This window comes from Carassius auratus, unplaced genomic scaffold (genome assembly GCF_003368295.1).
Source record: "Carassius auratus strain Wakin unplaced genomic scaffold, ASM336829v1 scaf_tig00031743, whole genome shotgun sequence".
NCBI lineage: Eukaryota > Metazoa > Chordata > Actinopteri > Cypriniformes > Cyprinidae > Carassius > Carassius auratus.
Window position 1 is genome coordinate 21,190 of NW_020525947.1, and position 25,517 is coordinate 46,706.

The 25,517-nt window shown below is 36.5% G+C and overlaps 1 protein-coding gene across 4 annotated transcripts in view; it reads left to right on the top strand.

The window, feature by feature from the left end:
* Positions 1-343: 343 nt before the first annotated feature.
* Positions 344-25,517, top strand: part of LOC113080600 (unconventional myosin-IXb-like) — a 28,662-nt gene continuing 3,488 nt past the window's right edge. The window contains exons 1-14 of one of the 4 annotated variants that reach the window (XM_026252758.1): positions 344-647; positions 10,089-10,985; positions 19,006-19,100; positions 20,455-20,517; positions 21,928-22,027; positions 22,154-22,254; positions 22,346-22,475; positions 23,459-23,548; positions 23,634-23,750; positions 23,836-23,970; positions 24,059-24,180; positions 24,273-24,414; positions 24,547-24,742; positions 24,993-25,068. In XM_026252758.1, coding sequence (XP_026108543.1) covers positions 10,149-10,985; positions 19,006-19,100; positions 20,455-20,517; positions 21,928-22,027; positions 22,154-22,254; positions 22,346-22,475; positions 23,459-23,548; positions 23,634-23,750; positions 23,836-23,970; positions 24,059-24,180; positions 24,273-24,414; positions 24,547-24,742; positions 24,993-25,068 — 2,204 coding nt within the window. In that variant the 5' untranslated portion in view covers positions 344-647; positions 10,089-10,148. The remainder of the gene's footprint in view (positions 648-10,088; positions 10,986-19,005; positions 19,101-20,454; positions 20,518-21,927; positions 22,028-22,153; positions 22,255-22,345; positions 22,476-23,458; positions 23,549-23,633; positions 23,751-23,835; positions 23,971-24,058; positions 24,181-24,272; positions 24,415-24,546; positions 24,743-24,992; positions 25,069-25,517) is intronic. The other 3 variants (XM_026252760.1, XM_026252759.1, XM_026252761.1) reach the window with 3 other exon arrangements.

The window sequence follows — 25,517 nt, forward strand, 5'->3', positions numbered from 1 at the left end:
TTTCAAGTGAAGAAAAAAAAGGTGTCTTAAAGGTTTATTTGTTTATTAAAAACACAGTTTTTCACTTCACAAGACATTAACTGATGAACTGGAGTGGTTGTGGATTATTGTGATGTTTTTATCAGCTGACTCTCATTCTGATGGCACCCGTCCACTCCAGAGCAATTCAGTCATTGGTGAGCAAGTGATGCAATGACACATTTCTCCAAGTCTGATGAGGAAACAAACTCATCTACATCTCGGATGACCTGAAGATGACCATACATTCCCAGTTAATTATCATTTTTGGGTGAACTGTTCCTTTAAGGCGAGTTCTCTTTCATCCACCGCGCGTCGCCGTTCAGCTTCTGTTCGCACAGACGAGTTTTCCTCATCAGTGTGTGATTGTGCGGATCACAAAGCTCTCAGATCGCCTTCAGCATGTCCCTGTGTCCTCTCCGGACTCATATCGGTGTGCTCTGTTTTTAAAGCGGTCTCAGGGGTGGAAATAAACCTGTCTGGATGAGTTTGATGAAAAGGGCGATCTACTGAAGAGGAGGAGCCGCATACACGTATGCACAAACACACGGAGACAATCGACCAGCAGACACATTTATTAACTTATTAAACATGAGACGCTTCGGTCGGCACAACATACACACATCACGGTAAGTTTTTATTAATTCATGTATTCGAGTCGCTTTAGCTCCGCGGCGGCGAACAGAAACTTTGCGGGTGGCTGGAAGTCAAACGGCTTTTGTTTCAAACCCCCAAACAACATTTCTAATCTAAAATATATAAATGTTATGTCGAAAAAATAGCGGTTTAGCTATAAGATAACTCAAAGTCGTGTTAACAAGAGATAAAGGATAGGTTCGCGGCGAAAACTCTCAGAATAAATCGAACTTCCCGGATTGAGCTTTTGTTCGAATCATTCATCATACAGCAACAATGTAACTTTTCATCTTTCATTTCCCGCCATGTTCTGGTCGGTCGGGCTACATTCGAACGTCTGGTTCCATTCCATTTTTTATGATTTATGATCTGTACACAATCTGCGATTCGTAAATGAATTGATATAAACGCCGTCCAGGTTGAACCTCCTACTTGTTGCGTTGTGTTTCATTGTGTTGTCAGATGTCATAATACAGTGTTGGTTATGCTATTTATGGTCACATAAAGCTTTAAGTGTTCACATATTAGCATCATAAACCCAAAATACATTGTTACTCATTATTGTCTTTGGAAAAACCAGTGGGATGGTGTTTTTATGCCTGCCTGGACATTAGGATTGGCTTGTTTTTTCCCAGCTCTGACTGACTTCTGTCCTCCTACTGTTTGTGTTAAACAGCCATTGGAAAAACCCTATCATCATCAAGAACAGAAACCTGACAGGAAGCGAGAAAATTAATTTTGACGTGTCATGTGTTAGCGTTTGAGGGTTTTTCACAGTTGTTTTTGTGAACGTAGCATGAGAAAAAGAGCCTTGAAGTGACTGGAGATCTGCGGATGTTCAACCTTTCAACAACCAATCACAGTTCCTGCGAAACAATTCATCAGTGCATGTCACGCCAAAAACAAACATGTCCATATCTCTGTGTCAGATTCTGATATTCTGGACTATGTCCTGGTCATTTGGAGGTGATATTTAAACTAAAGTTGCACATGTCAAATCTAGACCAGAAGATGTGCATAGTTTTTTGTTTTGGTAAATGATATCATGATGGGAGTGAAATTGGTTTCATGTTGGCGTTAATGTAACATGACCGTGAAGACTATAATAGAGGCGATGGGTTCACATTGAGAAACTCTTCTGTGACTAGGAGACGTGAACAGGAAGTCGATGGTCGCTGCTGAATGCAGACGTAGTCAAAGGAAACCCAGGTTGCCAGGAGTGTCAGACGGTTGGGTGTCCCTGCCCTGTGTACTCATTCTCACTCGTTTCTTTTTTCTCAGTCTCTGTTTTGAAGCGTTATTGTGAAGTTGAGAGAGAGGCCCACAAAGCGTTTTTGTTGCACCATATGTGCGCTGACGTGCTTGTGAAAGGGAACTACTGAATGAGAGACCTGGAAGTAGGGCTGGGCAACACCGCTTTACAAACAGCAGGGTTTTACAGCCCAGTCTGATAGCTGAGATACAGCTCAATAGATATGCTTTTACTCTGTTTTGGCTCAAATATGTTGGTTTTGGTCTCAACCAGAGAGGAAGTGATCAATTCAAACAAACAGTCAAAAACAATGAATGTTTTGCACTCACCCCCCCCCCACACACACACACTGAATTAATACAATAAAAAAGTATCTGTTTATTTCATGTACATGCAGGAATATAACAACTGCAATATTGGTTCTGCATGTATGTTTGCTAAAACGTTTATTTTGTAGCTTTAAAAGAAATCCCATTTTTTGACCTTCAATAATATTTGATGTTTATGTAAAGATTAGTATTAGCTCTGATTGGCTTATTTATTTATTTTTCTTCAATCAGACGAATCATTCTTTCAAAGTTATTTGCAAAAATAAATCAAGACATTTGTTTACACTGCCTATTTTTTAAATATATATTTATACATATATTTATTCATTTATATGCACTAATATAACAACTAAATTTTTTTCTACAACTATTTTTACTTCAACTTTTATGATGCTGCTTTTTTTGGTCTTCAATAATATTTGTAATATATTTTAGTTTTTTTTTCTTTGTCAGAATTGTCCTCAACCACATTTTTTTTGCCACCAAACAAACATTTAATGCAAAATAAATCGCAAGGCTTTTCTTTTCTTTTTTTTCTTTTTTTATTGCATAAAAATTAAAAGTATTTTTTCTGCATCTTTTTTAACAAAGATCCTTTATGAAAAATTCTACACTGATTATTTTTCATATTTTTTTTTTTTTGCAAAATAATCACTGCATAAGAATCAATTCACTTCTAAGGTGCAATTACTTAAATACTAAAATACAAAATCTATTGCAATGTCTTCTTTTGTTGGCTATTAAAACCAGTTTTGCTCTCTATGTTTGCTAAACGTCTGCATTATATTTAGTGAATCAAGTAAAATACGCATTAAATTATCGCAATATTAATGATGATGATTTATTTTTTATATGTGAATATTTAGTGGATATTCTCAGCCTTATATTAGGCCTAGGTCTATATTTTCTTCTGTAATGGATGAACATGAACTCATTGGTGATCTAGAACCCAGTGGCTTCATATCCATTATCCACTAATAACGAACAGATGGCAAGAATTAGATGGGTTTTCTCCTACACGAGGTTCACAGAAGCCGCCTTCCTCACGAAATACTGCCAGATTTGCAGATGAGAGCGGAATGCTTCCCTAATTTAGAGAAACCTCCAGCACGGTCACTCATCTGTTTGGCTGCGGTGAAGACCAGAAGGTGCCCCACAGCGGCCTGACAGCAGTGCATTATGGGTGTGTGAGGGGGAAAGATAAAAGAGGAGTTGAAAGCATCACGCGAACCGACCAGAGTTTGCGGCGTGGACTCGGGATGACGCACGCGCGGTAGAAGCAGACGGAAATCGTTAAAGCGTTCGGACGTTTCTACGTTTCCAATGCGCGCTCTCCATCCAAGTTTATAAATAACCCTAATTATAGAGCACATGGAGAATGAGTCTGGTCTGACACACATTCGGTTGCTGTTTTGCATTAACCCCTTCTAAACATGTTAGCCCTGACATTTTTGGGCATTTAAGTCATGATGAATAATCTTATTGTCTAACGTGTGTCAAACGGAGATGAATGGGAGTGTCCGTGCGCTACTGTCAGCGTGTGGCTTTGATGAACGACCCAATCATACAATGACCTCATGCAGGAAGTGGCCTGTCTGGACGGGAGAGGAAAGTGGATGGAGTGGTTCGAGTGCCAGGGACTTTATAAAACACCCCCACCCTCCTCCATCCTCCGCTGAGCTCATTAAGCAGAGCTGTGCAGCTGAGAGCTTTCTGGAGCCAATCTCTGTTGACTTGTGCTTGATTCGTGACGCTGTTTGTTTAGGATATGGGCAAACATTGCACCATTCTTCTCTTCATCTGATGTAAATATGCCCAAGGAGGTTCAAGTCTGCGATTTTCACATGCAATAGGCCATAATTCATCAATCAAAAAAACAAAAAAACATTATTTTGCATTGGCATTATTTTCTTGTCACTGATGTAGTACATTTCTTTCTCCCAAAATTCGAATTCGAATTACAATTATTATAATTATTAAATTATATTTTTAAGTATTAATGGTGGTAATATAATAAAAGCAAGTCATTTTTTTATTATTATTTGAAAATTACAATTGCCCATATTCATCATGGTAGTGTTTATTTTATTGCAAATTTAAATACATTTTAAATTTAATTGTAATTTTTTTTTTTTTTTTTTTTTTTTTTATCAATGTCGAAATAATTACGAAATTTTTTTTTTTCCTTTAAATTTTGAGATAACAGGATTCAAATGTGAAATTATTATTTACTTTTTTAATAATAAAATACTATTATTAATCGCGGATGCAAATTAAAGGAACACTCAACTTTTTTATTTATTTACTTTTTTATTTATTTATTGAAAATAAGATCATTTTCCAACTCGCCTATAGTTGAACAGTTGAGATTTACCGTTTTTGAATCCATTTAGCCGATCTCCGGGTCTGGCGGTAGCACTTTTAGCTTAGCTTAGCATAGATCATTGAATCTGATTAAGCCATTAGCATGTTTAATGATGCTGAAAATACAGCTTTGATCACAGGAATAAATTACACTTTACTACATGTTCACATAGAAAACATTATTTTAAATCGCTAAAATATTTCACAGTATTACTGTTTTTACTGTATTTGTGATAAAATAAATGCACATGGTGAGCAAAGAGAGCGATTGCTTTAAAAAAAAACAACTTTGGAACAGCAGTGCATGCAAAATCTGTTTGGTTTTTCAGTGTGTCTATCTTTATACAGCCAAGAGAAAGCATGAACCCTTAAAAGCAGCGGAAAAAGAGTGTTTTTGGTCTTATTTAGTTGGTTTCTCATGCCGAGCGCCACACAGGCAAAAGTAAGTCATGGAGGCGAGGCGAGGCTGACATTCCTTTTGGATATGCCAGCTAATCCCAGAGCTCGTGTAATGACCAACAGAAACACTCAGTGATTGCAAACGAAGTCTGGAGCTGTAATATCGGGAGATTTAGGAGGAGCAGTAAATGTCTTCAAGATGTTTTCAGAGCGGAGCAGATGACACGATGCAGCTTTGGCTTCTGTTTGATGACTTTTTACAGGCTAATTGGTGGTCGAGAAGAGCATCGATCTGTTTGATTGAACATTTAGCATGCATATCCTCATGTTTTTCTGCAGATTTAAGACTCGGGATTCAAGAAAAATGCATATAATAATTGATTATTCATTCGCACAACAAACAGTAGATGCACTTCTCCTTGGTCAATGGTGTTGCTTGTAAACTCACGTTCTGCTTTTTTTGGATCATAATTAGCAGTTCCCCTCAGACAGTAAATGCGTTTCATATGCAGCCTGTATTTCGGGCGCTCGTCGCTAACTATCTGCATGTTTTTTGTCAAGATTGTATGCAGAGATTTGTCCCGGAGCGTTTAGGCCTGTGTTTTCTCTGGCACGTCCAGGAAACAGTTTGCATGCAAATTGCACAGAACGCATGTCGGCCAATTTGATAAAATTCAAAACAGCCCCTAGATCAGAGCAGCTAACACTACGACTCGAACACAAAGAGTCATTTTGAGTGATTTGCAGCTCAAAGGAAAGATCAACTCTGAGATTTCCGAATGCCTTTTCGAGGTTGTATAGGTTTTTTGGGTCTACGTTCGGTGTTTGTGTCAGTGATGAACTGTGATAGGATGGTGAAACTAAAGCTGGAGCACATGTGCCTCTGCAGGAGGTCCTGGCCCGCTGTGGAAACTACTGCCGATGTTTTATTGAGCTCCACTCAGGCTGGTGTTGAATTCTCTCAAGAGTTGAAATGCTTGTTTGGCTCACTTCGGCCTCTTTACTTTAAACAAGCTTGCTTTTGTTAAACTGAAGCATTAGCTGGGCTAAAATGGGCTTTTAGTACTTCATTCCCCTAAACATTAAGATTTGCTGAATATTTTCTCATCTTGAATTCATCCAAGATCAGGATGAGTTTGTTTCTTCATCAGATTTGGAGAAATGTAGCATTGGATCAGTTGCTCAACAATGGATGTGAATGGGTGCCGTCAGAATGAGAGTCCAAACAGCTGATAAAAACATCACAATAATCCACAGCACTCCAGTCCATCAGTTAATGTCTTGAGAAGAGAAAAGCTGCATGTTTTTGAGAAACAAGTCCATCATTAAGACATTTTTATCTCTGAGCTCTTGATTCTGGCTAAAATATGAGTCCGTAATCCACATAAATGCTTCCTCCAGTTAAAAACATCTTAATGCTGGATTTGTTTTAGCTTTTGTCTTCTCTCATTGAACTCTCATTCTGACGGCACCCATTCACTGCAGAGGAACCATTGCTGAGCAAGTGAAGGAATCTGTTCTTATGAAGAAACAAACTAATCTACATCTTGCATGACCTGAGGGTGACTGAATTTTCAGCACATTTTCATGTTTAGGTGAACTATTCCTGCACATTTTAGATGATTAAAAATAGCAATTTATGTTTTCCGGGAAATGCGGTACTTTGTAGGTCACTTTGCTAAATGGATACATGTAACTGCAATTATAACAGCATCATCTGTGCAAAAACCCCACAGATTAGCACTGAAGAGTCATATGTAGACACCTGTGGGTGTTTCTGTGACTTATGCATGTTCAGTCTGATTGAAAACCGTTCAGCGTAGGCATACATTTGCAGGAAACGTCCACCAGACCAGACTGATGGAGGAGTTGTCCGTAGGGAATCCCATGGAGGTTTGTCTTTCCTCTGCCCACGCGTCTGCTAAAAGACTTGCTTCCTAAATGGAGGTGATGTTAAAACAAAAGCCCTGTTTCTGTTTCAGCCGCACATTCCACTTCAACAGCCTTTCATTCAGATCGTCTCCAGCTGCATCTGTGCTCCACAAAGAGCCTGTGACTGATTTACCTCATGGGTTTCTCTTCTCTTCTCTCCGCCGGGAGCGTGGCCAACTCTCCTGCATCTCTATCTGAGGGGAAGTGTTAAAGGAAGCCTCCGCGGCAGAACACCAGGATCTAAGCACAAAAGAGGCCCAAACTTTTGTTTGGGTGCCAGTCAGTTGATCTTGTGAGAGACGATCCTGGTGATCTTTGGAAACGAAGTAACAATAACAGCATGGTCTTTACCGGTGCACTGGAGACTTTGTCTCGCTTGTTCTCGTCCACCTCAATCAAGTCATTCAGCTTAAAACATCCTCATGAAAATGAGAACTACGTCTCAGATTTGTTCCAAAACATTTGAACGTGTTGCAACAGGAACTGTGAGGTTCTATTTGTGTCACAAATTTGGAATATTCCAAAAACGTTTCTATTTGAGTTAGAATGCTCCCTATCTAGTATGTAGATTTGCAAAGCCACTCACAAGTTGTTTTTTTAGATGCATGATTGTTCTAAATGTCAAATTTGCCAGACTGACACTCCTTTTCTTCTATCTCAGGAATGTTGGACTTGCTCTGAAACATGAGGTGTCTGTCTGTCAGAGATAAATCCAGCTCTGTTCTTTCCCCCCAGTGGCGGGCGCTTCATGTGTTTTTCCCCCAGTCTTGAGTAAACCTGGCTGGTCTTTTTCAGGCCAGCGCAAAATGAACCGTAATGATGATGCTGTTTTTGTGGTCGCTGACTTTATGCATGCCTTGGAGTTTTATTGATTTTGGTTATGCTCAAACGCCAAGTTGGGAGGATGGCCTACTTTCAGCCATCTGAGAAACCAGGCTGGAAAAGTTGAAACGCATCATTTTACAGACTTAGGTTTACATTTAGCCATTGTTTACCAACAATTTCATCTATTTTATTTAGGCTACTTTATTTTTAATGATATTTTAATTTAAAAAAAATAATATTCATATTTATTTATAAAAGAAGCCATGCTTTGAGAGATTTTGTTGACCCCTGCATGGTTTGGTTTGGTTTTGATCTTGCATAAAAATGTTGGTTTCAATGGTTCCCCATTATGTCAAACCATCAGAAAATAGTCCATTCATTCTCGAGGACTTTCCAGAGTAACTTAATTTCACTCAATATAAGCTGACAGTTGTTTAAGACACTCCCGGGAAATAACTTGCATCCTCAAATTTACTGTTAGAGCAAGCGTACAGTGTTTTACGTCATTTGTTCTGCCACATAATAATAACTCTGCCAAACCAAAGTTCGGTAATCTATAATAAACAGCGTTGGATAAGCTTAGATTGGTTGGTTTGATTTTGGTTCTTCAAGAAACCCACGGGAGCATGTGGCCTGTTAGGGCACCTTTCAAAGTGGCATTCACAAAGATTATTTTTCGCGATGGAATTATTTTATTGATAGAAAACGTCATTGAAGGGATAGTTTGGAATATTTAGATTGTCATAATTTTTGCTACAGGTTATGATTTCCACATCAGAAGCATTAAGAAATCATAACCAAAGGCTGGTATTAAAAGTGCCGTGCACAAAATGAGCTTCACTTTGTGTGTTGTGTAACTTTGTTGCTTGCAGAGTTTAGTTATTTCCTCTTTCCTTGCTAACTGTAAAGCATTGTTTTTTTTGAGTGTTATATATATATATATATATATATATATATATATATATATATATATATATATATATATATATATATATATATATATATATAGTTTTATATACTTAAAGATACAATAATGTAAATCACAGGTGTGAATTTAAGATTGTTTTCTGATATAAGCAAATATATTTTGCTTTATTTATGCTTGAAGCAAGAATATTTTAATTATATAAGTAATTTCTGTATTTATTCCCTAAAAATGTCTTCATATTGATAATGCATGTTTTGTTTGAGAAAATGTATCTTTTTTTGGTCGTCTTTGGTTCTACAATACAGACTTTATGCAAATGTTCTTCATGGAATGACCATAAACCATGTGACTTTAGTGGTTTCTAACTCTTTATTATATACAGGGATGCAGTTGCCATGCCGATATTGACACCTATGATGTAGCAGCTGTGGCTTTGTACTGTATATTTATAGAGATGTGCTGTCTAGTCACAGCAGATACACAGCAACACACTAACTCTGACTGTGACCATGGTTTCCTGTTAGATGTTGCTACACAGATGCAGTTTTCACTCGTGATCAGAGAGTATTGCAGGGACATGCTTTAGGCAGATTAAATAAAGGAGCTGTTGAGTTTGTGTCAGGCACCATGAATGGTAAGCTCAGATGGAGAGCTGCAGGCCTGAGAAATAAGGGATAGGGGTGATCTGTTCATCCAAAGAGCACCAGTAATGGCACCTTATCTCAGTTTTTAATTAAATCCCGAAGTTCTTGTTTACGAATGATCGATCTAATTAAGATGAATGACACTGGCTGGGACTTGTTCCAAAACAAAAAGTGAAAGGTTAATAGTAAGAAACAAAGTAGGCCAGTATGAAATCTGGGACTGCAATATCTATAATGGAAATGATTGTTGACATGACGTTATTGGCTGGTTGTCTCTGTGCTTTCAAGGAAAAGCCTTTTTCAGTAAATGTCACCTTTCAAAAATCCGGGCTTGGAACAAAAATGCATGCATAATATGGCCACAGGGTGATCCGCAATGATGAGTTATCCGAAGAAATTGTGATTTGTATTAAATGCTTTAAACAAGGCCAGAACTGTGTTGTTTCATGTGTCAAGGCTAGTGTTTAATGTGGTTCAGAAGTGTTTTTGTACAAATCTGTGCCTTATTTTACTATAATATGTATGTTTTAATGTTTTACAAGTAAACAAAATAATGATTAATCGACCAAATAATCGATTAATCACTCATGTTAGTTGCAGGCCTAATTATTTGGTAGTTTGTACCTTATTTTACTGCAGTATTCCTATTTGTATCTTTTAAATTAAAGTGAGTATTTTGCAAAATAGTGATTAATCAAAGAAATCATCGACTAATCACTCATGTTAGTTGCAGGCCTAATTCTTTGCGTCCTCTTTTTCAGGTGCTAGATGGTGGTTGTGAAGGCAGTACGTAATGCTGAAGGGGCTCGTCCTGAGTCAGAATGAGTGTCAAAGATGGCGACGGGACAACTAGCCAAGATGGAAAGGCCTACGAACTTCAGATATACCCCCGACTCTCTCTGGAGACGGCGTCGTGCTGTATACTCCGAGTCACCAAGGAGGCCACCGCAGCTAGCGTCATACGGGATGCGGCTGAGACCCTTGGACTGGATACCAGAAAGCTATATGTCCTGGCTGAGGTGAAGGAGTGCGGTGGGGAGGAGTGGGTGCTGGAATCGACTGACCTTCCCGTGCACAGGGTTCTTCTTTGGCCGAGAAAAGCCCAGGAACAACATTCTCAGAAAGAGGGATTTTACTTCCTCCTGCAAGAGCGCAACCACGATGGCTCCATCCGCTACGTGCACCTACCTACCGTGGGGAACGAGCAGGAGTCCAAGCGACTGGTTGCTCGGGGTTTCCTCCCACCCCAGCAGGAGGACCTTGAGGACCTCTGTAACCTTCCAGTCCTAAATGAGGACAGCATCTTGGATAACCTCCGCATTCGTTTTCAGAAGAAGAAAATTTATACATATGCTGGCAGTATCCTCATTGCTATTAATCCCTTTAAGTTCTTACCCATTTACAACCCCAAATATGTCAAAATGTATGAGAACCACCAGTTGGGCAAGCTGGAGCCCCATATTTTTGCCATTGCTGATGTAACCTACTATGCCATGTTGCGCAAGCACATCAACCAGTGTATTGTTATCTCAGGAGAGAGCGGTTCGGGCAAAACGCAAAGCACTAACTTCCTCATTCACTGCTTGACCGCTCTCAGCCAGAAGGGTTACGCAAGCGGAGTGGAACGAACCATTTTGGGTGCTGGACCAGTGCTAGAGGTAAGATGATTACCAGCTTGACGCAAACTTGGTTTAATAACATGATAGTCATCATTCGCGAAGGAGTTCAGGAATAGTAGATTCGTTTGGGGACTTACTGGGACATGGGATAATTGACAGGGTTTTTTACTGAAAGTAGAGACTTACTCTTGGATAGATTCTGAGTTTGAGTCTCTAAGAATTTGTAAACCTTTTGAGATGCTGTTTAACTGTATTGAAAGGTAAAAGAAGTTAACTGATGGGTTTGCAGTTTGCAGTAGTCAACTGTAGACATTTTCAACCCCCCAAAAATGGTAAAGCATAAGAACCATTAGATTTGTGTTGACTTTGATCCATTGGATACTTCTACAGATTAGCATTTTTTTCTTCATTGTAGGATCTGGAAAAGATTTCAGGATCAATAGATTTGTTGGAGGACTTACTGGGACATGGGATAGCTGATGACCATTTTTCATTGTCGAATTGACATTTCATGCTGCACAGATTCTATGCTCAAGTCTCTAGAGTTTCCTAACCTTTCACATGTTTTTGTGCAGTTACTGAGATGGTTAAGATAAAGGAAGACTGTTGATGGGTTTGCGGTTGGCAGTTGTCAACCTCAGAACTTGTCAACCCCCCAAAAACTGTATGTTATGTAAGAACCCTACATTTGATAGTCTGTCTTGGGTGTTTGTGTTGTATCTTTATTTGAGCATTTTGCATTAGTTTCTTCAAATCCTTGGAGGGTTGCTTCTACAAAATAGCTCATTTGTTGGAATGGTAGGGTCTGGAAAAGCTCTCAACTTTGAACAATGCTTCGTAACAACCTTAATGACAGCTTACCCATAGATCACTCAGTCTTCACTGTAAACTGTGGCTCTTTGGATCAGTTTTTTTACAGAGCATTTTCCCACAAGCCTGTGCTTGAAACGTGGGGTCACAACTTGCTGTACTTGCATAGCTCATGTTGCAGTACTGGCTAACCTACATCTGGAGGCTTTCCTCAGGGGGCTGTGTCTCATGCAGTTCTTGTTGTTTTATGTCTCTTGCTTTAAAATTATAGCTCGGTCCCATAAACATGTTCAAGCACATTCTGTTATTGTGCAAAATATGAGTAGAAACCCTTCCCCAACTCTGATCTCATGGTGGTTTATGGTAGAGGTACCTCTGGTAAAAACTGACCTTTGAGACTCAAGTCCATTTGGACTTGACGGTTAGAGTGGATATTGTGAGTCTTTCACAACTCATGGGTTATCATCTAAAGGGTCTTGTAAAGTCCTTCTCAAGATTTCACGGTTGCATACAAGTGCTATTTTTGAAGTCACCAGTCAGACAAAAACAACCCACTTGGCTTCTACGATTCACATCACTTCTTTAGTACTGCAGAGGTTTCCTGTACACATGATGTCATTAGAAAACCTTTGGTGTCATTTCTTAGCATAGCCTCCTTTAGCAGAATAAGTGTAGCAAGCCCTAAAAGGGATGGAAGATGGCAGGTTTTGTTTGACGCTTGCCCCAGTGCTTGTGGTTACTGAAAACTAGAAGTCAGTTCTCCGCAGTCAGCACAGTCATTGTCCCTTGGCAGACAAGTCTTCAGGCTTCATTAAAAAATATTCCCCACATCTCTGCATTTGTGGTGAGAAGCATTCTGTGAAACTGGTCAATTGAACATTGAGCCCAGAATGAGACTCCATCCAGAAGTTTTCAATGATAGTAGTCAGATCTCCTTTAGGCTTCTCTTCCTTTTACGGTCTCATGAAGTCCAATTGTCTCATCCATCTTACAAGACGTTCAATTGGTGCTGATTTTTAAGAAAGGACCAAATATTCAGTTTTTATTATTCTCTGCATTGTATCAGAGGGAAAAGTTTCCATATGTGAGTCAGTGCAAAGTTCCTCCTCGTCTTTTTTAGTTATTTTGACTGTTTGACGGATACATCAACTCATGTCCCAATTCCAAACTTTTGGACCACAAGTTACCACCATCAGTTTCTTCTACCGAAGTTACAACTGTGGAATAGTTTAAGGGATCGTTCACCCAAATAATGTAAATGCTGTCCTTGATTACTCAATTAATTATGTCACCTTTTTAATTGGTTTTAATTGTCACCTTCCGAGGCACCTTGCCCAGTAGCAACTAGTTTTGTGTAAGTTTAGCTTTAAACTGAATCGAAAGCAAATTGATTGACCTTGACCCAATCTAAACTGTAATTTTACAGTTCTTTCTTTTTAAAGCTGAACGTTGCTGTCTCAGTTTCAACTTGCATGATGTAAAAGAGATGTTTGGCACCTGTTGTTATTGACCAACACGTCAGACCGGTTTCGGGCGCCTTTTCACCGGAGCTGCCCTCTTTCGAAATCCCCCTCCTACAACACATTGCTTTGTTTGAATGCATATTTCACCTTCAGTGCATGCCGAACAACATCTACGGCGAGTAAACCATGCTGTTTGACCTAATAATGTGGCATGCTCTTCTTGAAAGTGCCCTACAGGAAAACAGTTGGGAATCCAGCAAGCCATAAATGTGTTTTTTGTCCAGAACCAAATGGCTTTTCTGGATTACGTCAATGAGTATCATGTAACAGGAGAGTTTGGAGACTCTGCAAATGCCATTGAGCTCTTTCTTTTTTACACAATGGCTCTGCAAACACCTTGTTTCTGTGTCAACAATTTGGCTTTTGATCACACACGTGAGTCCTCTGAAGTAATACAGAACTTCCCTCTGTCTGATCACTTCTTCAACAGGAAGCAGTTTTTTTTTTTCAACAGGAAGTGGTAGCGGTAGAGGTTTCGCTCCCCATTGGCCGGTCTGCTCACTGGGTGTCGAGACCCAGCGTGTTGTTCCTCAGGAAGCTGTCATGGCTATATCATGGCCATTGTTTATCTCCAGGCTTTGTGTTAGTCTTGTGTGGTGGACTTTGGCTTCCTGAAACTGTCTGAGCTATTTTTGGTGGGATGACTGTAATGATACACGTGGGATGTCGACATGTGGAAAAAGAGTACCATAAAATGGCCAATTGGAGACCTACACTAATAATCTCGGTCGATTCCAGTTTCTAGCAACCTGGACCGAAACTTTTCAGTTAATTTAAAACCTGAATACATTCACAGGCCTTTAAACTGTAGCCAAACACCAAATGTCTAACTTGAAGATCTTATTTGTGTTTATTAGATTGATTTCTGAACTGCTGCGCTTTTCGTTCCCTAAAGGCAATTAGCTTTAATGCTAGGGCAGCCATTGTTATTAAATTTTTTTCCATAGTACTTGTACTTAGTTTTTTTCCACCTTTCTTCATATAATGTATCTTGATTGCTGTTGTGAGCTAATGAATTGTTGCCTCGTTCTGCTTGAAGGTCATTTGTTGACATGCTATTGTGTCGCGAGCTCAATTAGCGCTAGTACACGCTGTCACCAGCTAACCCGATATCGTAACGCCGAACAAAACCACCCAGAGTCTGCCTTTTGTGTTCACGCTGAAGACTGGGAAAATGAAGTCACACAGCTCACTTGAGATGGCCTGATGTTTGTGCTCAATGGCTCCGAGGCCGTGAATAAAGAAAAAACAGCTCTATCTGACAGTCATGTGAGCATCCCATAGTGTTACTTTTGAGTAATAGGATTCTACAGGCCTTTTTATGAAATGGCTTTGAGAACAGGGTCTTTGTTGATTCCAGATGGATTGTATGGATGGCTTATATTTCAGTGGCTGTGTGTATACTGTATGTAAAGAAGCGGTCTTATGCTGCAGGATTAATGTGGCTGATAATATCTATACAAAGTTGTTTTGTGATATTATATGTACAGTAGTACACTTGTACATTATATGTTAGTATATAATGTATCTGTTTATTTTGTAAAAATGTTAACTATTTCTAAATCAATTGTATATTATGTGCAATATTGTAGTATAATATTAAAGCAATATATAGTACAATTTCAAATAATTTATTGTCTTATTATTAGTAGTGTTTAAACACTCACTTATAATTTATAGTAATTTAATTGTATAATTTATTTAAAATATGTAGATTAGTACATGTGTATTAATATACTGGATATATAAGCATTGTACTAAAATATTGAGTTTAAATTATTTAATCGAAATGAACATTTTCATGTGTATACATCTATTATAAATGGTATATGTTTAAATACACATAAATATATAGTTTGTGCATTTATTAATTCATAATATTTATTTAATTATTTTTTGCATTTAAGTCTTCATATAAACATACTGTGTGTTTATGTAATAAACCTGTCAAATAATTTTATCATTTTTATGTATATACACCCATTAAATAGAAATATATAATTATGTATTAGTGTTTGTGTGTATAGTATAATGTACTATTTTATGATTTTATAATAATTTAATGATTTAAAAATAGTTAATATAATTATAATTGTATTATTATTATTATTTAATTATAAATTAATCAAATAGAAATTATTATATTAATATTAATTGAAATTTAAATATACTGTGTAATAAACATCATTTGTAAATAATAATAATTATAATAATTAGTTAAAAGTTATGTTCATTTATATCAATATTTAATTTAAGAAAGTTTTAGTGTGTATATATAATGTATACAGCATAATATATTTTATATATTAAAATTATTTTAGAATTGTTTATTCAAATTGTTTAATTAAAAATCAATTAAGTTGTTATATTAATACTAATATTTCTATATCAATATTTAGTTTCTCATGCTGCTGTTGTTGTAGTGTTGGAGTTTTCCGAGTGACTCAAAGGGTCAGTCCTTGCTTCTGCTCAAACCCAATGTGTGTTGATGCCGCTGGCGAGCAGTCAGTTCAACTAAATGGGATTTATTGTTGTCGAAGTTCGAGTTTCGATGCGGAAGCAGAGCCTTGTGGCTTTGTCGTGGAAATCTGTGGAAAGCTGACTCCCAAATAACAGTGAAGAATAAGAACTAGTACAGACAGGTCTGCAGATTTCTGTCTTCTCCCCTGCCCCGTATTATTTCCTTTCCCAGCTCAGACAGAAAAGGCTTGAGCGTGTGCGCCGCAGTTGCGACATTCTGACAGAAAAATAGCCCGGTTGGCTTCTGCGGTCGCGTCGTTGTTTCCTCATAGCACTCGAGCCCTACACCAATCAGCAGGAGCTTGTGAGCTTGTGTTGTTTATCGAGTGATTGCCAACCGCTCGTGTCAAACCAAAACAGCTGGTCTGCTCCGTTTCTGACGGACTTCAGCGAGAGAGAGATCTTTCCCTTCTGTGTTTTTTCGGTGGATCTTTCTGAACGTTTCCACGAGTTCAGAGCCCAAAAATATTCAAATTCTGAGAATTGTTTCTGAAAGCATTGCCAATGTATTTCTGAAACACATTGAAACACACAACACAGGCTGTGAACGATGTATTTCTGAATAGTGGAGTTAAACAGTTTTTCACTGTGTTCAGGATATTGTGGGCGGGGCTAAAGAGTGGGTTTGATGACACACTGGAGCCCCCGAGCCATGGCCCCTCCCCTAACACTATAAGTAGAGCACTTTTGCAAACCATTCACCCGCTCAATCGCGAGTTGTAAGTACTGTTAGGACACACAAGGACAGCGCTTCTCAATTCCAGTCCTCGCGCCCCCCAGCTCTGAATATTTTGCATGTTTCTCTTTAACACACCTGATTCAGATAATCGGCTCATTAGAAGTGAGCTCTGTGCATGAACTGTGTTCCCATTGACATGGTCCCTAAAGAGTGTTCATTGATTGAAGTTTACCTCACTTCGAAACATTCATTCATGGATTTGCACTGCGCAACATCTTCACACGGACAAGTGCGACATCATATACCTCTGTAAATAAATACAATTTAAATTCACGTCCCGCACACTTCAATGCATTTTGAATGAAACATATACGTTCGCTTCGAGCTGGAATCATGGCGGAATATCCTGTGATGTCCGCTTCACAAGGCACGTCTGAAACCATAAGAGAAACATACAAAATGATCGACCGATATATCGATTAACCGATATTTTCCCCGATATTTGAACATTTTACCATAATTGGGTATCGGTTTTGTAATATCAGATTTACCGATAAATGCCACAATCTGTCAGGTGTTATGAGAATTTCAAATAATTCTGCAGTGAATAAACATTATCCAGTGAATTATTTTTGACTCTGTAGCTATTAAACGACTTATAAACCTACTAAAAGGACGTTTTAAACTACGGTTTATCATGATTGATATATCATGCCTATTTTTATTAACATTTATTTTTCATTATCTGTATGTGCTTATTTTTGTTTACTTATCTACTTTATTGTTTTATTTATTTTGTTTATTGCATTATTTTTATTTGTATACATTTAATTTATTTTTCTTTTAATCTTCATTTTTAGTATTTAAATCTTTTTGATAATCCTTTTTTCATCCATCTTTGTATTGACTACTAATGTTCATGTAGTTACAGAATACTAATGATTATTATCATAATAATGTTTTAATATTACATTTTTGTTATTAAATAGCCGATTTAAATTTATATTTTTACTTTATTATTAATACTTAATAAAAATGATTTTTTTTTCATTTTTGTTTTTTGCTATTTTTTTTTTAGTAAATTTTGTTTACTTTTTGATTATTCATTTTCTTTCCAGAAATGTTCTATTTCTTCTATAGATTTACTTGTTTATTTTTATTTATATATTTACTAAAACAGCATGGTCTGTGACATCATGAAGTCGTGAGTGAATCATAACGTTTTTGGGTGTACTGTCTCTTTAAGCACAGAAGCTCTGATTGGTTACAGTATCTGCTTCAGTTTTTCCCCAACGTTCAGCAGTGCGTTTTGGAAGGGGGTCAAAGGTTGAGCGCGGGGAATCTTAATTAGGTTAGAGCCCTTCCCCCGGTCCGTCTGGAGCGGGACGGTTTTCCTCTGCTGGCTGGCACAAAGCCGCCCTCTTTAACATGCACAGAGCCACTTTCCCCACGGCAGGCCTTTTGTTGGCTTATTGAGGGACGGGGTGACCCTGCACCCTCTACTCTTCCCCAGCGGCCCATTAATAAAAGGGGGTCGCTGTCACTGTTTTTTGCACAGATGGGCAACCCCACACTGGAGGTGTGAACCGATGATTATGATAATGTGATAAGATCAAACTGCTCTTCACAAGTCAGAGCGAAAACTAGCATCCGACACGTTCAGACAGATTGACTCAAATAAAGAGCATTGTTTTATTGCTCTCAGATGAGGACTGCATCTGAAACGGGTTTTGTTTAAAGCTCATTCATAACAAATTACATATGAATAATAAAATGAAATAATAATAATAGTACAATTAAATGATAAAAGTAATAATGATTTAATAATTTTTTCATTTAATTATTTAAATTAAGAATTATTATTATTAAAACAATTATAATAATGTTTTAATAAAGATGTGTATTATGTTTTAAATCAAATAGTTTATCTATTACTGTTTTTTTATTCTATTTGTATTCAGTTTATTCTTTTTTGATCAATAATTAGTCATTCACATATTTATTTATTTAGATATTAACAGAAAGAATAAAATATATATTTATCAGGTTTGCCGTTATATTATTTATATTCTTTTGTTATTTTTTTAAATAATTTTTTTGTTAATAATTAGTAATAGTTATTATTATTGACAATAATAATGATGATTAATAATAATTTAAAATATTTTATTATTAGGTATTATATTTTTTGTTTCTATTATCATTAATAAATGAAGGCAATAAAATGAAGAAATTAATGTGCAAAATGTTAGTTACAATAATGATTAACCGATGATGATAATTAAATGGTGATTAATAATAATTATTATTATTATTATGCAACATGGTAATTTAATATTACTGTTTTAATAGTTAATAATAAATTTTTTATTATTATATTTTTTAATTAAAATACACATTTAAACACACACTTAAGATTTTTCTCTTTAAAAAATTTTATGATTAGTTTGCACATGCTTAAAAAAAAAAAAAAAAACTAACACAACTTGTCTTTAAGTCATGCGTCCTGTTGTGTTTTCTCTTGCAGGCATTTGGCAACGCAAAGACGGCCAACAACAACAACTCCAGTCGATTCGGAAAGTTCATCCAGGTCAATTACCTGGAGAGTGGAGTGGTGCGCGGGTGAGTGTCTCGCTTTGATCGGCTTTATCAGCTGACGTCTGACGTCACACCGGCCACTTCCTCCGACTCACTTCCTCCTCAGAAGAGCGGCTCTTATCACAGATCGTTCTCTATGGTTTATTGTTCGTTCTGGCCAAATTTCACTTTTTTTTTTTTTATCTGAACCGCCATCTTAGTTTAGTTTATCTGTTTGTAGTCACCCTTTTTTGGCTTCTTTTCATTTCACTTGAGTGGTTTAATGTTTACTTGAGGTTTCAGCTAAACCTTTCCCAGGTGCAGTAAAAAATTAATAATTTAATCCTCATCATGTATTGAAGTAATAAATCTTTAATGACTGCATAATTATTCAATAAAGAAATATATTTGACGTTAGAACTAAATTGGTAATTTTTAATATATATATAAATACATATGATAAATAAATTACTTATAATAAATAAATGTAATAAATACGGTATAAAATAATAATTTAAATAAAGTAAATATAGAAATACATTTTGATTAAAAAAATGAATATTTAAAATTATTTTAAATCAGCTTAAATTATACCATGATGTATAAATACATTTAAAATCTAAATAAATCTAATATCTGAATAATTAAATGTAATACATAAATAATGTAAATAAAAAAATTTAATATATAAATACATTTTGATTAAAGAAAACTATTACAATGAATATCTAAAATTATTTTAAATCATCTTAAATTATACCATGATGTGTAAATACATTTAAATCTAATATCTGAATAAATACATTTAAAAAATACATATAAAATAATAATGTAAATAAATAATAATGTAATATTTAAATGTAGAAATTAATGTACAAATACATTTTGATAAAAAAAACTATTACAGTGAATATCTAAAATTATTTTAAATCATCTTAAATTATACCATGATGTGTAAATGCATTTAAAATCAAATAAGTGTAATATCTAAATAAATACATTTAATAAATGAATAAAAAATAATAATGTAAACAAATAAAATAAATGCATTTTGATAAAAAAAAAAAAAACTGCATTACAAAAACTTTTTTTTCATGCAATACAGAAATGACAATGACAGTTCCACAGTATGATGATAAGGCGAAAATGTGCTTGATTGACAGGTAAATGAGTCATAAAAATATGCCTGGCTAATAAAGTCAATATTTTTTTTAAGTATGTAATCATTACAAAGTTAGCAAAATTGCAGTCCATCCCAGAACAGGTTGGTTTGGTTCTCTCTTAAATGAGAATGAGGAGCGTTCGCTGGTGTGCTCTACTGAGGATCTTCTTCTGGCCGTTCACCGAATGCACTTTGTGACGAAGACTGACGTTTGACGTGTTTGTGGTTGTCTTTCAGGGCTGTGGTTGAGAAATATCTACTGGAAAAGTCACGTCTGGTGTCCCGAGAGAAGAACGAGAGGTACGACGTCCAAACGTCTCTTCTGTGCATCAGAAAGCGGCTTTGATGTGTAGTTCGAGACTGAGATGTTTCTCACCGTATCTATCGGCCCATCGCTCTCACAGCCGTTTCTGCAGCATTAACCGCAGTATTATCAGCTCTTATCAGCTCACCATGACTGCTGCAGAACCTGAAAAACAGAGGCCATGTTTCTCAACAACCTGATTGTGCGCCTGTGTTCAAAATACTATAAAATAGCTTTGACTAATTAGATAAGTAGCAAGTGGTTTAGGGATTTACCCTAGTGAACTGATTCATTCAAATGATTCAAATGGGGGAAATCCTATTGGACTAATAATAGCGTGATTTATGAGTGAAATGATTCATTCAAATGATTCGTGTGGATGAATTGGTCTAAAAGTCTTCTTCAAATTGAATGTGCATGTAAATAAATGGAATATCTAAATTTAAATCATAGTTTTTTTTATATACAAAAAAGACTGTATTAGACTTTATAAAATTAATGTTTTTTTGTTTTGGAAATGTATTTTAATACATAAAAAATTAGAAAAAAAATGTATTAAATTAAATGCATTGGTAAAAAAACAAGACATTTATCTCCTGTTTATCTAAATGTATTCAGGTAAATACATTTACATCAGTGCATTAAAAAAATATAAATATATTTATTTAAATCATGGTTCACGACAAACAAGATATCACATCTTTCAAATTTAATGCAGAAATAAATACGTTTATGATATGAATAAATTTAAATAAGTATATAAATCAAGTTTAAAAGTTCAGGGAAAATGTATTGTAATTAATATTTTAATAAAATGAACATAAATAGTGCTGAGATTCAGAGTGAATTGATTCATTTGAAGGATTAATGTAAATAAATTTGCCCAAAAACAAGAAATCCCCTCCTTCAATTTTAATATAGATTCAACTATAGAAATCAATCCATATTCAAGGGAAAAACTGTTTAGCTAAACTGTTTAAGTTACATTTGTTTACGAATTGATTCGTTCAGATGGTAAATGTAAATGAATTGCTCCAAAAACAAGATTTAATTTAATCATTAATTTAAATATATAAATAACCAAATACACTATAGAAATTAATCCATATTCAGGAGAAAACCTGTATTACTATGGATATTATAATATAAATCAGGATTAATAAATAGTCCCATTGTTGATGAATTGATTCGTTCAGATGGTTCGATGTAAATGAATTGCTCCTAAAACAAGATATCGCCTTTCTTTAATTTGCCTCAGTTTCATTATCGGCCTTTTATAAGTGAAATGTGGAGTGTAGCTAACTAGTTTTTCATAGCGGTAGCTTGTCTGTGGTTTACTTTTAATCATGAGTAGCGTGTAGCTTTTTCGAAACTCAATAACTGCTCGTTCTTTCCTCCTCGTACAGGAACTACCACGTGTTTTACTATCTGCTGGTAGGGGCGTCGGAGGAGGAGCGGCGGGAGTTCAGACTCCTGCAACCAGAAGAATACTTCTACCTCAAACAGGTCATCTGCAAATTAAAACACCCTCTCATCTCCTAATATCACTGCTTGCTGATACTAGAATAGCTTGTATGTCAAAAACTGCCTTGGAAATTGCAACCGTTTTCCATTTTTGGTTTTCGTTTTCAGGAAAACTTTATGATAGAAGATGCAGACGACCTTCGCCATGACTTCGAGCGACTGCAGCAGGCGATGGAGATGGTGGGCTTCCTCCCGGCCACCAAGAGACAGTGAGTTAAACTCTCAGGACAGATGTCTTCAGACAGACGGGTTGTGTCGATGTTCAGAGCATCTGAGACTTTCGTCTGTTTATCCTTGTAGGATATTCTCCGTCCTGTCGGCCATCTTGTATCTGGGAAATGTGACGTACAGTCAGAAGTCGTCCGGTAGAGAGGAAGGTCTGGACGTGGGGCCGCCAGAGGTGCTTTCCACACTTTCAGACCTGCTTAAGGTGAGTGCATTTCTCAAACTTTCCATCAGGGACGAGATTTCTGCTCGTTCATGAAGATTTCGGTGTTTTTTCGGTCAAATACGTTAAAAATACATTTTGTCATAAGAATGGAATATGGCTGAATAAAAGCTTGATAGTTTGAAATTTGACAGCAAAGAAATATTGATATTTAAATGTTACAGTTGATCTGTAAAATAATTTTTATAAAATTATTATAAATATGTTACAATGCAATAACATTTCAATAGTCATGCATTCCTTTATTGATTTGTATAATTAAGTTAATTAAAAAATATAAAATAAATGATAAAATAAAATGTTATTTTGAATAATAATAATAATAAAATAAGTATTGGTTTATATATGCTGTTTTACTTTATTATTATTATTCAATAAACTAGTATTATTTCAAAACTAATGTTTCTTTATTTAATTTTTATAATTTAAAGTAAATATAAAAAATAAAATATATATAAAATATTACTAACTATATATATATATATATATATATATATATATATATATATATATATATATATATATATATATATAGTTTTATCTTTTATTATTATTGAATACACAAATGTCATTGCAATAGTAATATATTTCCTGATTGATTTGTTTATTTTTATCACTAATATATATTTTTAAATATGTATTTTGAATAATTAGTAGTAGTAGTATTTTATATCATTCTTGATTTTGTTACTAAACCCATCCCTATTATTGAGTACATATTGTATCCTAAAATAAAAAATTATTGCAATAACTTTAAACTATACAATTTAAAATGTTAGTAAAACATTTTTTATGTAATAATATTAATTAGTTATTATTGTGTAGTCCTATTGTAAAGGGGCAAAAAGGGACTTTCCTCCATTTTTGTGCTTATCTGATTACATGCTTGTTTTATGCTCTTGATAGTTTGTTGTATGTTTCGGATGTCACGTCTTAATCAAGCTTTCTTTGGCGTTTCGGTCCAGGTTAAGGAGGAGCCTTTGGTGGAGGCTCTTACCAAGAGGAAAACGGTGACCGTAAACGACAAGCTGATTCTGCCCTACAGCCACAGCGAGGTGCACTAGAGCCGTCCGCTTTCATACACCACTGTTAGCAGAGCGCCCAGGTGTTTTTGTAGCTAAACGAGTGTCGTTTGTGTAGGCGATCACCGCTCGAGACTCCATGGCCAAGTCTCTGTACAGTGCCCTGTTCGACTGGATCGTCCTGCGCATCAATCACGCGCTGCTTAATAAGAAAGACATGGAGGAGTCCGTTTCGGTAAGATGCTTGAAACCGCAACAGTCAGAGTCTGCATTAAGGATGTCCAAGCTCTTACAGTCATGTGGTTTCTCCATTATTTCAGTGCTTATCCATTGGCGTGCTCGATATCTTCGGCTTTGAAGACTTTGAGACCAACAGCTTTGAACAATTCTGCATCAACTACGCCAACGAGCAGCTCCAGTATTACTTCAACCAGCACATTTTTAAACTTGAACAGGTTAGTGAGCCGGTTTGCACGCTCGCAACCTTTAAAAGTCTCCATTTTATCCCAATTTGATCACACTATGTGGTTGGTCCACCTTCAGGAGGAGTATCAGGCTGAGGGCATCACCTGGCACAACATTGATTACACCGATAACGTCGGCTGTATCCACCTCATCAGCAAGAAGCCCACTGGACTCCTCTATTTACTTGATGAGGAGAGCAAGTAAGACCTGCATTGGTTCATTGCTCTCTGAACGTATTGTTTTTAAAGAGAAGCACCCGTTTTTGTGCTGATGTACATTTCTTTCTTCATAGCTTTCCTCACGCCACTGATAAAACCTTGCTGGCCAAGTTCAAACAGCAGCACCAACAGAACCATTACTTCGTGCCAACTCCAGTGATGGAACCAGCCTTCGTCATCCTCCATTTTGCTGGGAAGGTCAAATACCAGATAAAGGTAATTTTTTTTGGGTGGGGTCAAGCCACATAATAAAAAACATTTTAAAAACAAAATTTAACAATAAGACTCCCGTTTTGTAGAATGACCCTGCTAATATTCCATCTTTTGCATGTGAATTTCCTCCAACAGGATTTCCGTGAGAAGAACACGGATCACATGCGTCCGGATATCGTGGCTCTCTTGCGAAGCAGCGACCGAGCTTATGTCCGGCAGCTGATTGGGATGGACCCGGGGGCGATGTTCCGATGGGGAATCATCCGCGCCTCCATCCGCGCATTGGCCGCCTTCAACGAAGCCGGCCGCCGCTGGGCAGCCAAGACTGCGGGTAACCCTTGGAGCGTTATGCATTACTTTCAGATTAGTCCAAAACTTTGGATTTTCAGAGACTAAGGTGTTATTTATAGCTTGCATGTAAGAAAGCTGCCTGGTGACGCAAACAGTCTTATTTAGAAGGATTGCAGAATGATTAAACTAAGAAGGGATAATAAAAAATAAGCGAGTAAGGTTGTTTGCGAGACGTTTTGGGTGGAGTGTTGAAATCACTCTCTCAATGCTGTTTGTGTGTTGACAAACAGGTGTGGTCAGACCGAACTCCAGAGTTCCTCTAGGAGAGCTGCAGAGATCTAACGTGCCCATTGAGAGGATGTACCGGTAAGGTTTAGACTAGAAAAGAGAGCGAGAGAAAGAGGAAGTGTTGTGAGGAACTTGATCTCTTCCTGTCCTTTCTTTTGCCTTTGTGTAGCAGGTGATCATGTGACCATGCTCTCTCCACAAAGGCACATTGCAGGCCGATTTCTTACTGTAATCTCATGCGCTCGGTCCTATTTAAGCAAATAGAAAATATAACAGCATCTATAATGAAAAACATGACAAGGTCATATTCAATCTCAAACCCCCCCCCCCCCCCCCCCCAAAAAAAAGGAAATATTTTCTCAAAATAATTTCTTGAAAAGCATCGTAATAAGTAGACAAAATGCAAGAAAAATAAACATTTTATTTACTGAAATACCAGTATATTAATCATTTCAAGTGAATCACAATCATTGAAGACAATACAACAAATCCCATTTAATATATATTACAATGAAAATTGGATGGGA